The sequence below is a fragment of the Cynoglossus semilaevis genome, chromosome 1 (assembly GCF_000523025.1).
Source record: "Cynoglossus semilaevis isolate Cse_v1.0 chromosome 1, Cse_v1.0, whole genome shotgun sequence".
Lineage (NCBI taxonomy): Eukaryota > Metazoa > Chordata > Actinopteri > Pleuronectiformes > Cynoglossidae > Cynoglossus > Cynoglossus semilaevis.
This window is the reverse complement of record NC_024307.1, coordinates 5,134,529-5,147,102: the sequence shown is the minus strand read 5'-3', so window position 1 is coordinate 5,147,102 and position 12,574 is coordinate 5,134,529. Positions and strand designations below refer to the sequence as shown.

The following is a 12,574-nucleotide window of genomic DNA, read 5'->3' as shown; positions in this document are numbered from 1 at the left end:
CCTCGTCTGTGCTGCTATGTAACATTACAAATTCAATAATGGTAAAGAATTCCACAAATATGCTAAATAGTCCAGTTGACTTTAACAGCAAGCTAACAGAGAACCGCCCCCTATTGAAATTGACGGATTTGCGCGCGGGCATCATCTGCGCATGTCAAAATCTTGTCAATTCTTTAGTAATGACAGAATCTGTAGTGACAGAAACCCTGAAATGTATAGTGCATGCTTTTACTGCGAAAACCGGATATTAAGTTCCTGTTTCCTGTTGTGGCCAACATGGCGGCTGATGCCAATGAGAGTAAATATCCAATGGCTACCGTAAAACCGTTTGAGCCAGAAACTGCATTGTGTTCCGATATAGTCTTTTTTAAAAGTACAACACGCAATGGGAGTTTATCTTTCCTTATTATATAGTTACCCATAATGTTAATTTGAGTTAATAAGTTAATGCATGGATAATTTAAAAATATTTGAATCAAATTGGCGTTTTAGAGAATAGAATAGAATCGAATGGAATAGTCTTTATTGTCATTGTAATGTGGATAGAACGAAATTTATTGAAATTTCATATTCAAACTTTAAATTGTTCAAATTTTGGATAAAGGGCTTTAGAACTTTAATACCAAAAAATGATGTAACAAAATAATAGTTTTAAATATAAAAAATAATATAGAAAATGCTGTTACATTTATTTATTAGAACAACTTTATTATCCTAGAATAATTTACACATACATACATACACTAACTTTTATGTAATAATGTCTGTGTCTTAATTCCAACAGCTCATGTAAATCTAACATCAAAAAGATTTGCAGCCACTGCTAAGAGTAAACATACAGGAAAACAATGCATTAATCAGTAGCGGATCCGTAGCAGCCAAGGTACTGAAATGTTTTGTATTGTCTTTCATATATATATATATATATACTAAATCATACTCCAATTTTAACATTTTATTTCTCCAATTTCCAAAGGGGGGGAGATGTGTATATATATATATATCGAGACGACCCCAAAAAAACCCCAAAAACAAAACAAAACAAAACAACTCTTGCAACCCACCTAAGGGTCACGACCCAGTGTGTGGGTAACAATGTTCTATAACATCTGTACTCACTCACTCCAAAAAAAAAAAAAAGAATTAAATGAGTCACTCACCTGTTCAAAAACACATAGTGGACTAGATTTTCAAAAACACTACTACATTTTTACTACTTTTGGGCCAATTATCACAATTCAACTTTGTATGTAACTTCAAATCCTGTATTTGTGGTGTTCATGTACGTCTGATATTACTTCTTTAGATTAACTCATTCTTTTCAGTAACGTTAAACAACTTAACACAATCTGGCCTAAAATCTAGAAATTGTTTGGCATATTTCTTGTTATTTTGGTAAAACCTACAGTAGGCTACATTTGTTTATTTTGACAAACATTAGCAGTTTTGCTAAATGTTACAGCTAAAATACACAGTAGGAGGTAGCAACTAACAACTGGCGGTCCACAGGATAAATCTGGCCCAATAAATCGCCTAACCCAGCCCATGACTGGATTTCAAATGTGTGAGGATTGAAAAGAAATTATAGTGTGGTCCCCACTATTTAAGGCTAAAAATACTCTCAATTTTGTAATAAAAATAACAGATTGATCAACAATAAATATCAAATTATTTTTATTTTATATACCAAGGTATCGGTTTAATAAAAATAAACTTATTAGATCAAAAACGTAAAATCACCAGTTTAACAAACAAACATTGTATTTGCATGTTACTTCATTACAGACATTAAGGTACAACAATGGCAGTTCAATCAGACCTCATCTGATCAATTCCTGAAATGACATCGTTTGAATATTCAAATAAGGCTCACTGCTGCCCCTCAGTGTTAGGGTAAAAGTAGTGCAGCAAAGAAGTCAACACAGGACTCAGGACAGATTTACCAAGCATCCCTTTTTATTAACATCACCGTTAAAAAAGAACATAATCTTCCTCTGTTAATGAACTTATAGCAATAACACAGCGAGTGTTGATTACAGATGGTACGGGACACTTTCTCCCGTAATATTTGCTTTAGGATTTAAAAACCTTGACTATATCGATTTAGACATTTCCTTCTATAACCAGGGTCCCACAGCCCACACTCCTGTAGCTGCAGTAAAAGGTCAGACTACATCGCCCTAGTCAGTCACGTAGTGACCCGTCTGATACGCCGAGACCCTCACCCAACTCCTTCTCCCAACCAATTCTGAACTGAGGTTTGCATGGAATCTGTGACGGACGTACAGGCTGTGATGGTTTTTCCGATTCTGATTTCAGTAGGCAAACGGTTGAACAACAACGTGTGATTCAGCAGGTCCTAACGAAACATTTAAACAATACACACCTTAAAGAGACTCAAGAGTTTTGTTAAGTTAAATGGTAACTTGAGACAAGTAGGAAATAAAATGGCTGCAGGATTCAAAGGAGTTCATGGAAAAAATGACAGTTGTTTCAAACAGGAATGGTTGTCATACAGTGTAAATTATGCTGGATGTCATTTCATGTTACGGACAAAATAAAATAAAGATAAAATATTGACTGGCTGTGGTGTTATAGAGGAATGTGGTGGGAGAAGAGCTGTGTTTGTGTGTGTGTGTTTTGATACAGTGCGAAGAGTGTTTGGAATTAAACACTGCTGCTCCCTGATGACCAGCAGTGAGTGGGTTCGCTGCCAGTGCCGGGGCCAAGAGTCAGTTAGAGGCTGCTTGCAGTACCGCTGAGTGGACAGAAGCACAGAGAAGGGTGGTGGCTTGGAGTGATGGTAGGGTGTGAAGGTTGGAGGTGATAAGACCAGGAGTCAGAGTTGGTCTCTGGTGTGCAGTCATGTTGGCTGCATGGTGGTGGTGGTGGTGGTGGGGGGACGGGGGGGGCAGGGGGTTGTCTCCTCCTCTCACTATACTGTAGGTAGATCTTTTTCAGCCTCCTGCAAGAATAACAATAAAAGAGTATTCAGACCGAGTCAAGATCTCACCCTAAAATACTGCTTATTGAAGTGGTAAACGCGTCCATCACTACCATTTCCTGTCTTACCATTTCCTGTCTTACCATTTCCTGTCGCTTGTTGAGTTGACGACTGACGCCTTGTAGCAGCTCCTGCAGTTCCCTGACTGTTTGGTTCAGTCCTTCAGTCATCTTCTCCTTCCTGTCCAACTCCTCCTGTCAGATAAGGAGAGCCTGTTAAACCTCAGTCATACTGACGGAGCTTCTTTGCTGTGCGTTACTCCCTGGTCATGTGACACTCTTACACAGACTGGATTTATAATATTTAAAATTTATAATAATTAAAAAGCCAAAGTAGTAAATTGAGCTCTTTTTTTTTTTTTTTACATTTGATTTCATAGCATCAGTGTCGCTGTAGTACATATGTCAGGCCTGTAGGTGACACTGTGCCACACCAACTCTAACATACTAACACCTGAAAAATGGTGTAAATGGTCCGATTAAACCTTTACTGCTCAACATGGAGCTGCAAAGTGGAATTATTAGCGTTAGCACACCAAGTTAGCCCAATTAGCCTCTCTAGCAGTCAGAAGCTGATCTTCTCTGAAGAAAAGCAGCACCAGGCAGAGCAGACACTGGGCGTCTGATCAGCAGTTTTCCCCAATTGTAATCACTATTCAATGTGCTTTAATGTCAGTAGACACTGGGCGTCTGATCAGCAGTTTTCACCAATTGTAATCACTATTCAATGTCAGTTGGAAAAAAAGTACATTACTATTTGTACTCACAAAATACAACTTTTTCCAAAACCCCAAACGCCCCAGATTCTCACCCTCTGTGAAGACAGGCTGCCGTTCTCTATCAGATCATCAGCGTTGTCCGTCACGTTTGAAAGCTCTCCCTGAATCAGATCTAGAGACTGCTGGGCCTGTGAAAGGAACCAAAACATTTGACTTAACAACCAGTGTGGTCTGAAGTTAACTGTTATTATTTGACATTTGAAAATAAATAAAATAAAAATAAATCAAATTCACCTTGTACAAATCACCGGCCACCTGCTGTCTCTCACACTCCTCCGCCTCCAGTTTGGACAAAGTCTCTGTGAGCTGGGTTTTCAGCTGCAGTGTAAAAGGAAGGTTAGAGTAGCACCGTGGCCTTCTGTGACACTCACAGAAGCCATCGTCAATGCAAATGAACCCCCATTCAAAACACCGTCTGCCCGACTGACAATGAAGCTCTAGATAGTTATTTCAATATTCAAACCTTGGCTGTTTTTGAACCAAACATATAAAGTATAGAGTGAGTGCTGGTGTGGGCATGTCACGTCAGGTGCTGATAAGAAGATGATTAACAATCCAGGAAGTCCAGACTGAAGCCGACGTGACACAGCATGACACACCCCGCTGCAGCACATGTGGTTTATGACACGTCACAACGAGTTTGTACAGGTGGGAAGAGTTAGCACAGCTGCAGCCAATTTTTGAAATTGTTTTTTAACGACTCATAATTTAATTGGAATACAATCAAGACGTCGCTTGATGTTTGAAAATGAGCTTCCAGGAAGGCGCTTTAGTTTGAAGCTAATTGTCAAACATGTCACTGCAGAACATTACAGCAGATCTGGATGTTATGTAACTGATCGATGATGACATTGACACAATGGAAGGACAAGAGAGATAAACGACAGCGGGGGGTCGGGGGGGCACTAAGCTAAGCTAAACAGTGTTGTAGCCCAACAGCAGCAGCAGTCGACTAATGAGCTGTAGCTGTAGATGAGAGTGAAACGGAAAAGGTTAGTGTGAAAAAAAAAAAAGTGCTAATTCTCGTTAGTCTCACCAAGTGCACACGTGACTCATCACCCACAGACTCCTGTTATTACTTCACTTATTAAAGGTTATAGAGCAAGGGTCTCAAACTCCTGGCTCAGGGGCCACTTCCTGCCCGTGAACCTTTTACATCCGTGCGTCACTAGATGTCGATAAAAATCAAATATTGCCCTAGAGGTAGATTTTTTTTTATTGATTAAATTGTTTGTGGTTCCAAAGTGTGATAATGTGTTAGCGGTTATCACGCCTGCCTCACATACAGAGGGTCCTGGGTTCAAGCCCCAGCAGAACCACATACTTAATGGCACCTCTTGTGGCAGCCTGTGTATGTTGAAAAAAAAATGCCAAGGAGAATTAATTTTGTTTTAGTTGATATTGTTGTATTACACAACATTTATATACATTTTCTTTATGAGCATCAAACACCGGTGGTCCTTTCATGAATAATAATGGCGGCAGCAGTGGCCCTGAGCTCATTTGAGTTTGAGACCCCGGTTATAGAGGATGACCCACACAGAAGCCACCGCTCCCCTCACCGCGGTCAGTGAAAAAAGTGCTGAGTGAAAAATACAGGAGCTCTAGATCTAAAGGGAGAGCAACTCTTACCAAACTCAGCTCCTCATTCTGCCTGGTGGCCTCTGTATATGAGCCATCAAGTCTGGTCTGCAATTCAGTCAACAGATCTTTGAGCTGAAAAGTTTGAGATGCTGGGTTTTAATGGGAGAGTCTGTAGATGGCAGTCTAGGACAGCACTACGAGATCACGCTCCACAACGTCGAACCATCGTGTGTTCAAGGCCCTGAGACGGCCTCCGCAGCAGGAAGCACAAAAATACATAATGTATTGTTGTTGTTTGTTTGTTTTTTTTCTAATAAAATAAATGTCTTGACAATGAACCGTTGAGCACTTGGTACCAAACTGCTGGGAATTTCCCCAAATCAAACACTCATTATATGTAATCAGAATAAGCTAAGGTCAACACGTCAACACTCCGTAGCAACCAGTTCAACAGGATCGACTGAAAGTTCAAGTGCATTCAAATTAGTCTAAAGTAAACCTTGGAGAACAGAACATTCTTCAAACAATGATCTTTGTAAGAAGATATTGTAGCTCGGTAGGTAGTACAGGTTGGGGTTGTGGGACAGATTCCCTGACTTGGTCGTTTATATGTTCATGAAGTATTTGTGAAACAACTTTTTGCTGCGGTACTGAACGCTGGCAGGAGCAGCATGAGTGACTCCACTTCTTAGTGGTTGTGTCCTAATAATTTGTGAGTCTAATGATTATAGGCTAACCCTTGTTTAGCAAATGTTGAAATAGGTTAAGAATGTCGTCACAGAACCGGTCAGTAGAGGGAAACACCTGAGCTCCACCCTGTAATGATGTCTCTTATTATCAGGGTTGGAAAGTTGCATAAATCTGGAAGTGTACTGTATGCATCCAAATTAATAATGATAATAAATAGTGTAATTACTTGGTAGTACAGAGTATGGCTACGTATTGGCAAGTACATTTCGATACAATACTATTATAATATTTTGCACACGATTTTGCAAAAAAACGTCATATTGCGATACATTTCATCCACGATACATCACGATATTGGTGTCATTCAACGTGATTTTTGTACTCCATAACATCACGCCATAATAATCAGAGGACTGGGTCGGACAAAAACACAAAAACGAACATGCACATAATCAGAGGACTGGGTCGGACAAAAACGAACATGCACGTGAACATGCATCCGACCAATGACACAGCTCATCCCTTGACCACAGAGGAATAATGTGATGACAGAGGGTGATGAATCACAAAAGCTGAACATGTCTGTTTTTTTTTCTCACCTCTCTTACTTCCGTCACATAGATGGCGCTCTCACGCTCTGCCCTCTCCAACTCAGATTCCAAATGCTGCTTTTCACTTCTCAGCTGAAGGAAATAAACACGTTTAATAACAGAGGTGTTAGAGAAGGATTTCAAAGATATTCTAAGAGTGTTTGATGTGGTCTTTAAGAGGACTGACATTTTCCAACTCTGCTCCATCAGATAATCTTTCAATCTCCTGCTCCAGAACAACCACTTTCTGGCTCATCTGTGGGCAGAGAAACAGAATCAGCATTTACACTTCACCTCAGACGGAGGTCCAGCCCATGGTTCCTACATACATCTCTCAGTTCTCCCTGGGCCACCTCCAGCTTCACCCTCCAGCGAGACTCCTCCTCCTCCACACTGCTCTGAAGGCGCTGCAGGATGCCCTCCTATGGATGAAGCAGGCATAGCAGCCATGGACATGTGAGCAACACAGCAACCTGAGGGTGAACATGAACCCAAAACAACATGGTCTCACCGTCTCTGCCAAAACTCTCTTGTACGTCTCACAGTCTTTCTGTAGGATCCTTTGTGTTTCTTCAGCATCCTTCAGCTTCTTCTCCAGCCCCTGGTGGTGGAGTAGAGTTTCTTAAATTACCAAGAGTTTAAAAAAACAAACCAACAGTAGAATGGTGCTGTCTTGGACTTTATTTCTTGTTCTCTTCCTACCACGGAGTCCCCTGATGCAGGGTTGGGCTGTGGAACTGCAGTTTCAGCTGCTGCCTTCTCAAACGCTTCGAGCCACTCCTGATGGTTCTGTGAGGAAGGGGGAAAAAAGAAGAAGAGACGTGTCGTCAGGTGGACAGGAGGACAAAGAAAAAGACTTTGTGTTTTTACTGGCCAACGTTGTTCTCTTTGTCTGAAATAATTCCGAAAAATCACATTTTTGTCTAACAGAATGTAAAGAGTTTAGTTATTTAAGTTTCAGTTGTTCTTTTTTCAGTTGTGTTTATAGTTGAGACCACATGAAAGTTTCCCTTTGATTACCAGTCCTAGGCCAGACTGGACAGTGTGGTGGACCGGATTTGGCCTGCGGGCCGCCAATTGATGATCACTTCTTTACACAATACTGTTATGAAGTCAAGATAAAGACTGAAGTGAATCACAAAATCTAAGACTTTAGGTTTTATTGCAGTGGTGCACAAAGTGGGGGGCGGGCCCCCATTAGAAGTTTTTTTTTAATTTATGCTAGGAAAAAAAATTAATTTGTGATTTAATTTCCTCTCTATGATATGGTAGGATTATAGCATCAAAACAGTCCTATCTAGAATGACACGTTGTAGAAAAGGTTTTTTTAAAGAATACAACAGAATCCCTTACCTGTTCAGTGGGCAGAGGCACACAAGGCAGGAGTCTGTGCAAAACATCTCGACACTCAGATTTGGACATTTCCAGTGCTGTCTGGTTCTCCTACAAGGAGATGGGGCGAGGGCCAAAAAAAAAAAAAAAGAAAAAAAAAAGGGAGAGATGAAACATTGAAAAACCCAAAGTTACTCTGGAGATGAGGTTCAGCGGTCATGTGACCCCAACCCTTTGCCTTTATTCTAGATAATCACGTCAATCCTTCATGCAAAAATCAAAAGCAAATCAAACATCTGCCACAGCAGAGTAGCAACATGCAGTGTCACACTGAGGCCTACAGGGAGACGTTCTGCCAGGCACGAGACGGCTGGCACTTCGCACCGTTCACACTGACACCGAGTCACGAGGCAGCTGTGACGAGTGTGGAGCCGAGTGCAACCGAGCAGCGTGCACCAACCGTGCGTGACAGCTGCTGTGGAACAGCCCGGCTCAGCTCAGAGGAGGTGATTTCTACTGTACTCCTGTAGCACGGGAGCAGCTGCTCCACTCATAGTTCGGCACGTAGCCTTCCCTCTTAATGGGGGAGGAAGGCAAAAATACACACACGTCACTGCAATGCTTAACAGAAGAGCTATCTGACAGCTAACTCTACATGGACAAACCTGTGGTTTTAACAACATTTAGTTTCAGATGTGAAGACAGAGCATTGAGAAACCGATGCATTTAAGCTATGAATCACTGCACATCCTTCCAAGGGACTGCTTTTAGATCAAAGGTAGATCAACAGGTTTTAAATTGATTTTTCATTAACGTGTATTAATTGCGGAGTTGATGCCACACAGCAGTATGAAATGAGTCACATGGCACACACAGGAAGTTGTAAAAGGAGATCCATTAATCTCTCTAGGGCTGGGCGATTCGACTTAAGTACATTTCCTTTCTCCTCCTCACTCCTAGGCTATCGATGAAAAGCTAACAACATTGCAAAAAAAAAAAGTTTCCTGAACTGTTGACTTAAGCGGTTGCAGCATCCAGTTGAGTAACGGTAAGAAAAAAAAAGTGCTTTAATTTGTGCAATCATGTTAGTACTGAGGAAGTGAAAAAATCTTCACCATATTATAGTTTATGGCAGTGGTTCCCAACCTTTTGTCTTGTGACCCATTTCGACATCACACATTTTTTGACGACCTCAGACATTTTTTTCCCCTCCTAGAATTTGTTTTGATTATATTTGTTATACCTTTAAAGCTAACCACACCCACCAACCACACTATCACTGGTTGCTCTCCTCTGTCCTGCCCTTCCACATTTCAAATGAAATTCTCATGAATTCAGTGTCGACTAAAAAAAGCTCATATTTCCTGCTGTGACATTTACACTGCCACATGGCACAGCCCCGAGTTTAAGCCAAAAATCACTGTAAGGCGTCAACGCTCATTTCTAAGCCATCAGTTGGTTATTTTGTTTGGCTGAAAGCTGTCACATTCAGAAACTCAACAAAACAACATTACATTATAAGAGTCTAGATTAGAGCTGAATGAAGGGCGAAAAAAAAAAACAGAAGGACAAGAGAGGGGCGAGAGAGCGAGGGAGGGAGTGGTGAATGAGCATTCAGCTTGACGTGGTTATGGACAAGGTTGATAAACTAAATCTCATGAAGTCAATGAGGGAAAAAAAAATATTGGGGGGGGGGGTGCATCAGATTAGAACCAGAGTGAAGCAGACTGAGGTGGGGAGTCGAACCTTGACAACTTTGAGTTTCCCTTGAAGCTTGGACTCGGTGGATGACAGAGCTTCCATTGCACTCCAGTTTTTCTTCCGTAGCTCCTGTTTTGGTCAGTTTCAGAGAGATACTACTTTTAGTTCAGCCTCGAGGGGAGGGGGATAGACATGAGACCAGTAGAGCAAAAAAAACCAAAAAAACAAACGAAATGTTTTGTTTTGTTTTGTAGCTCATAAAAGAACTACAATCTGTTTTTCACCCATACTCCATATGCTGATAAGTCCCAGTCTCACGCCTCGAGCCCGACGCTGTGAGCGGTGGACGTGCGAGTGAGGATACTCGGTCCATGTTGTTATCTTTTAACAGCTACTGCGCCTCTTTCCACAATAAGGAGAAGTTCCTAATGCTCTGAATCACCACAAGCACAGACCAGCCTGCTGAAACAGTCATGGCCTACGGCAAGCGTAACAAGAGTAGGCTGGAAGCCCTGTTATGCAACGCTCAGCTTTTACACCATCCAAATCAAAATAGACATCTGATGTATGAAGTCAGGCTGCAGGGGCAGCAGAACATGTCTGCACTTTGGTTTAATAGATCTGCTCAAAAATAACGCCAAGCAAAGCGGGTGAGGCTACAGTGGCAGAGGACGAGGGGGAGTAGGGATGCAGTAAATAGTGCAGGGTGTTGTTTTTGGGGAGGGGGTGCAAGGGGTTACTACATAAAAAAAAAAAAAGCCAGTGATGAAACCTCACAAAAACAAGACCAGAGCAGACAGTTGGTAAATGTCGGTCGAGAGGACAAGTGTTGAGAAAAACCTACGTCGTTCTTCTCCCTCTGATGCTCCACTGAGTCTCTGAGCTCCGTCACTTCAGCCTGCAGCTCCATCAGCTGCTGGTCCTTCTCGGACAACCTGTTAGATACACATCAACATGTTGATTAAAGATATGTCATAAACAGCCATTTTGAACATGTAAATGTCTGTATGAATCAGTTTAGTTTACTTACGCTGCAAGAAGATCTGGGCTAGGTTCTGGTGTACGAGACAGCTGAATAAACAAAAAAAGAAAAAAAATGTGTTAACAATAAATTTAAATCTAAAAGTATTTTTTTAGTAGTCTAAATAATTAAATAAAATTCTGACCCAAAAAAAAACAAAACTCTTTCTTCACCTGTTCCATCTTCTCGTTCACCTCCTTGGTCCGTACTTCCAGCTCAGTCTGCAGAGCCTGGATTGCCTGGTCCTTCTCTGCAAGTCTGTGGGTGAAGATGTATTCGTCATTATCAACCCATCTGTGGGTGAAGATGTATTCGTCATTAACCCAAAGTGTCGGGATCACACTGCAGGACAACACGGTGACATGTTGTATTCACTCACTGAGCCTGGAGTTCCTGGAGGTGAGAAGCAGAAATGCTGGGCTCCTCTGGCATCGCCTTCTGTCTCAGCTGCTCCATGTCTGCCTGCAGGGCGGCCAACTGTTGCTCCAGAGACTGCCACGACAAAAAGTGCTTCAGGCAAGAGTCGACTCCAGCACAGAAGGACTTGAAGAATCTGTGGTTTGCTGATTCTCTCGTGTTCAAAAGAGAAAAGCTCTCACCTCCACCGTCTGGTCTCTGGCCGTGATGTTGCCTTGTGCTGCCTGTAGACTCTCCTCCACTGACTTTAGATGAACATCTTTCTCTTGGATCCTGCAAATGGCGAGTGATAGGGATTATATTAAAACCCACCAATATAGTAACAAGGAATTAGAAGATTTACTAAAAAAAAAACAAAACATTAATATCATGACAAATTAAAAACTAGGATTGCACAATGTTATTGGAACAGATATTTTATTGTTTGCTTTTTTTTTTTAACTAGAGCTGCCCATTAGTGGTGGGCATATTGATCCAAAATATCAATAATATTGGTGTAAACATAGGTATCGACATTGAGTGATACTGGTTTCAGATTCTTCAAAAAGAAACATTCTATTATTATTATTTTATTGTGTAGTATTGTCTTTCTCGCACTCTGTGTTGTATAATCGATTCCATTATTATAATCTTATATATGTACATATATACATGAATACAAATATATACTTATATTCACATGTATCTTGTGATTTGCAGTTATGTATCTGTTCTGCTTTCTTGCACTTATTTTTATATTTATTGATTGTGTGTGTTGAGACATGTTTTTTTGTCATTTTTTTTTCTCACCTGTTAGTGATTTCTGATCAGTTAAGAGTTCAACATCACTCACATATTTTCTCTACATTTAAAAATGCGATGACAGTTTGACTCACTTGATCTGCAGTTCTTCCACTAACGACTCTGTCGATGCCTGGGTTTTAGACAAAACAGAATATAAAATAAGTACAGACCATAAAAACGTTCACGATGAGTGAAATCCATTCGGTCCAAACTCACCTGTTCTGCTGCTTTTATTTTAAGTCTCTCCATTTCTTCTTTCAGTGTTTCATTCTCATTTATTGCAATCTGTAAAATCAGGAAATAATGATTTTTTTTTTTTTTAAAATTTCCCTATCAGAGATTGTGATTACAAGGCAGACAGGCAAATTCACAGTCACCAAAGGACTGGGATCTGATGTCAGGCTGATGTGGCTCACACACACCTTCAGCTGTTCGTCCTTGTTGGCCATTTCAATCAACCCCTTCTCCAGCAGGTCCTCCACAGTTTTTATGCTCTCCTCCTTTTCCCTGACACTGGCAGGGACACAGAGACTCATCAGTCACCATAAAACACAACGTCACTATTTTGTTGTTTTCTTCTTTTTTCCACTTTTAAACACCCACCTTTTCTGGCACTGGTTCAAGGCCAACTGAGAGGCAGTCTATGGAGAGAGAGAGATAGAGAGAGAGAGAGA

The 12,574-nt window shown here is 41.0% G+C and overlaps 1 protein-coding gene across 3 annotated transcripts in view; it reads right to left on the bottom strand.

Moving 5' to 3' along the window:
- Window positions 1-1,934: 1,934 nt before the first annotated feature.
- The window catches only part of ktn1 (kinectin 1), a 21,658-nt gene continuing 11,018 nt past the window's right edge, over window positions 1,935-12,574 (bottom strand). The window contains exons 16-36 of one of the 3 annotated variants that reach the window (XM_008333280.3): window positions 12,504-12,541; window positions 12,323-12,413; window positions 12,117-12,185; window positions 11,993-12,030; window positions 11,300-11,390; window positions 11,080-11,192; window positions 10,874-10,958; window positions 10,710-10,750; window positions 10,524-10,614; window positions 9,725-9,808; window positions 8,000-8,089; window positions 7,349-7,435; window positions 7,158-7,247; window positions 6,976-7,068; window positions 6,834-6,902; window positions 6,656-6,739; window positions 5,415-5,498; window positions 4,017-4,100; window positions 3,815-3,910; window positions 3,088-3,198; window positions 2,920-2,965 (exon numbers count right to left, since the gene is read on the bottom strand). In XM_008333280.3, coding sequence (XP_008331502.1) covers window positions 2,936-2,965; window positions 3,088-3,198; window positions 3,815-3,910; window positions 4,017-4,100; window positions 5,415-5,498; window positions 6,656-6,739; window positions 6,834-6,902; window positions 6,976-7,068; window positions 7,158-7,247; window positions 7,349-7,435; window positions 8,000-8,089; window positions 9,725-9,808; window positions 10,524-10,614; window positions 10,710-10,750; window positions 10,874-10,958; window positions 11,080-11,192; window positions 11,300-11,390; window positions 11,993-12,030; window positions 12,117-12,185; window positions 12,323-12,413; window positions 12,504-12,541 — 1,659 coding nt within the window. In that variant the 3' untranslated portion in view covers window positions 2,920-2,935. Of the gene's footprint in view, window positions 2,966-3,087; window positions 3,199-3,814; window positions 3,911-4,016; window positions 4,101-5,414; window positions 5,499-6,655; window positions 6,740-6,833; window positions 6,903-6,975; window positions 7,069-7,157; window positions 7,248-7,348; window positions 7,436-7,999; window positions 8,090-9,724; window positions 9,809-10,523; window positions 10,615-10,709; window positions 10,751-10,873; window positions 10,959-11,079; window positions 11,193-11,299; window positions 11,391-11,992; window positions 12,031-12,116; window positions 12,186-12,322; window positions 12,414-12,503; window positions 12,542-12,574 lie in introns of all 3 variants that reach the window. The other 2 variants (XM_008333433.3, XM_008333359.3) reach the window with 2 other exon arrangements.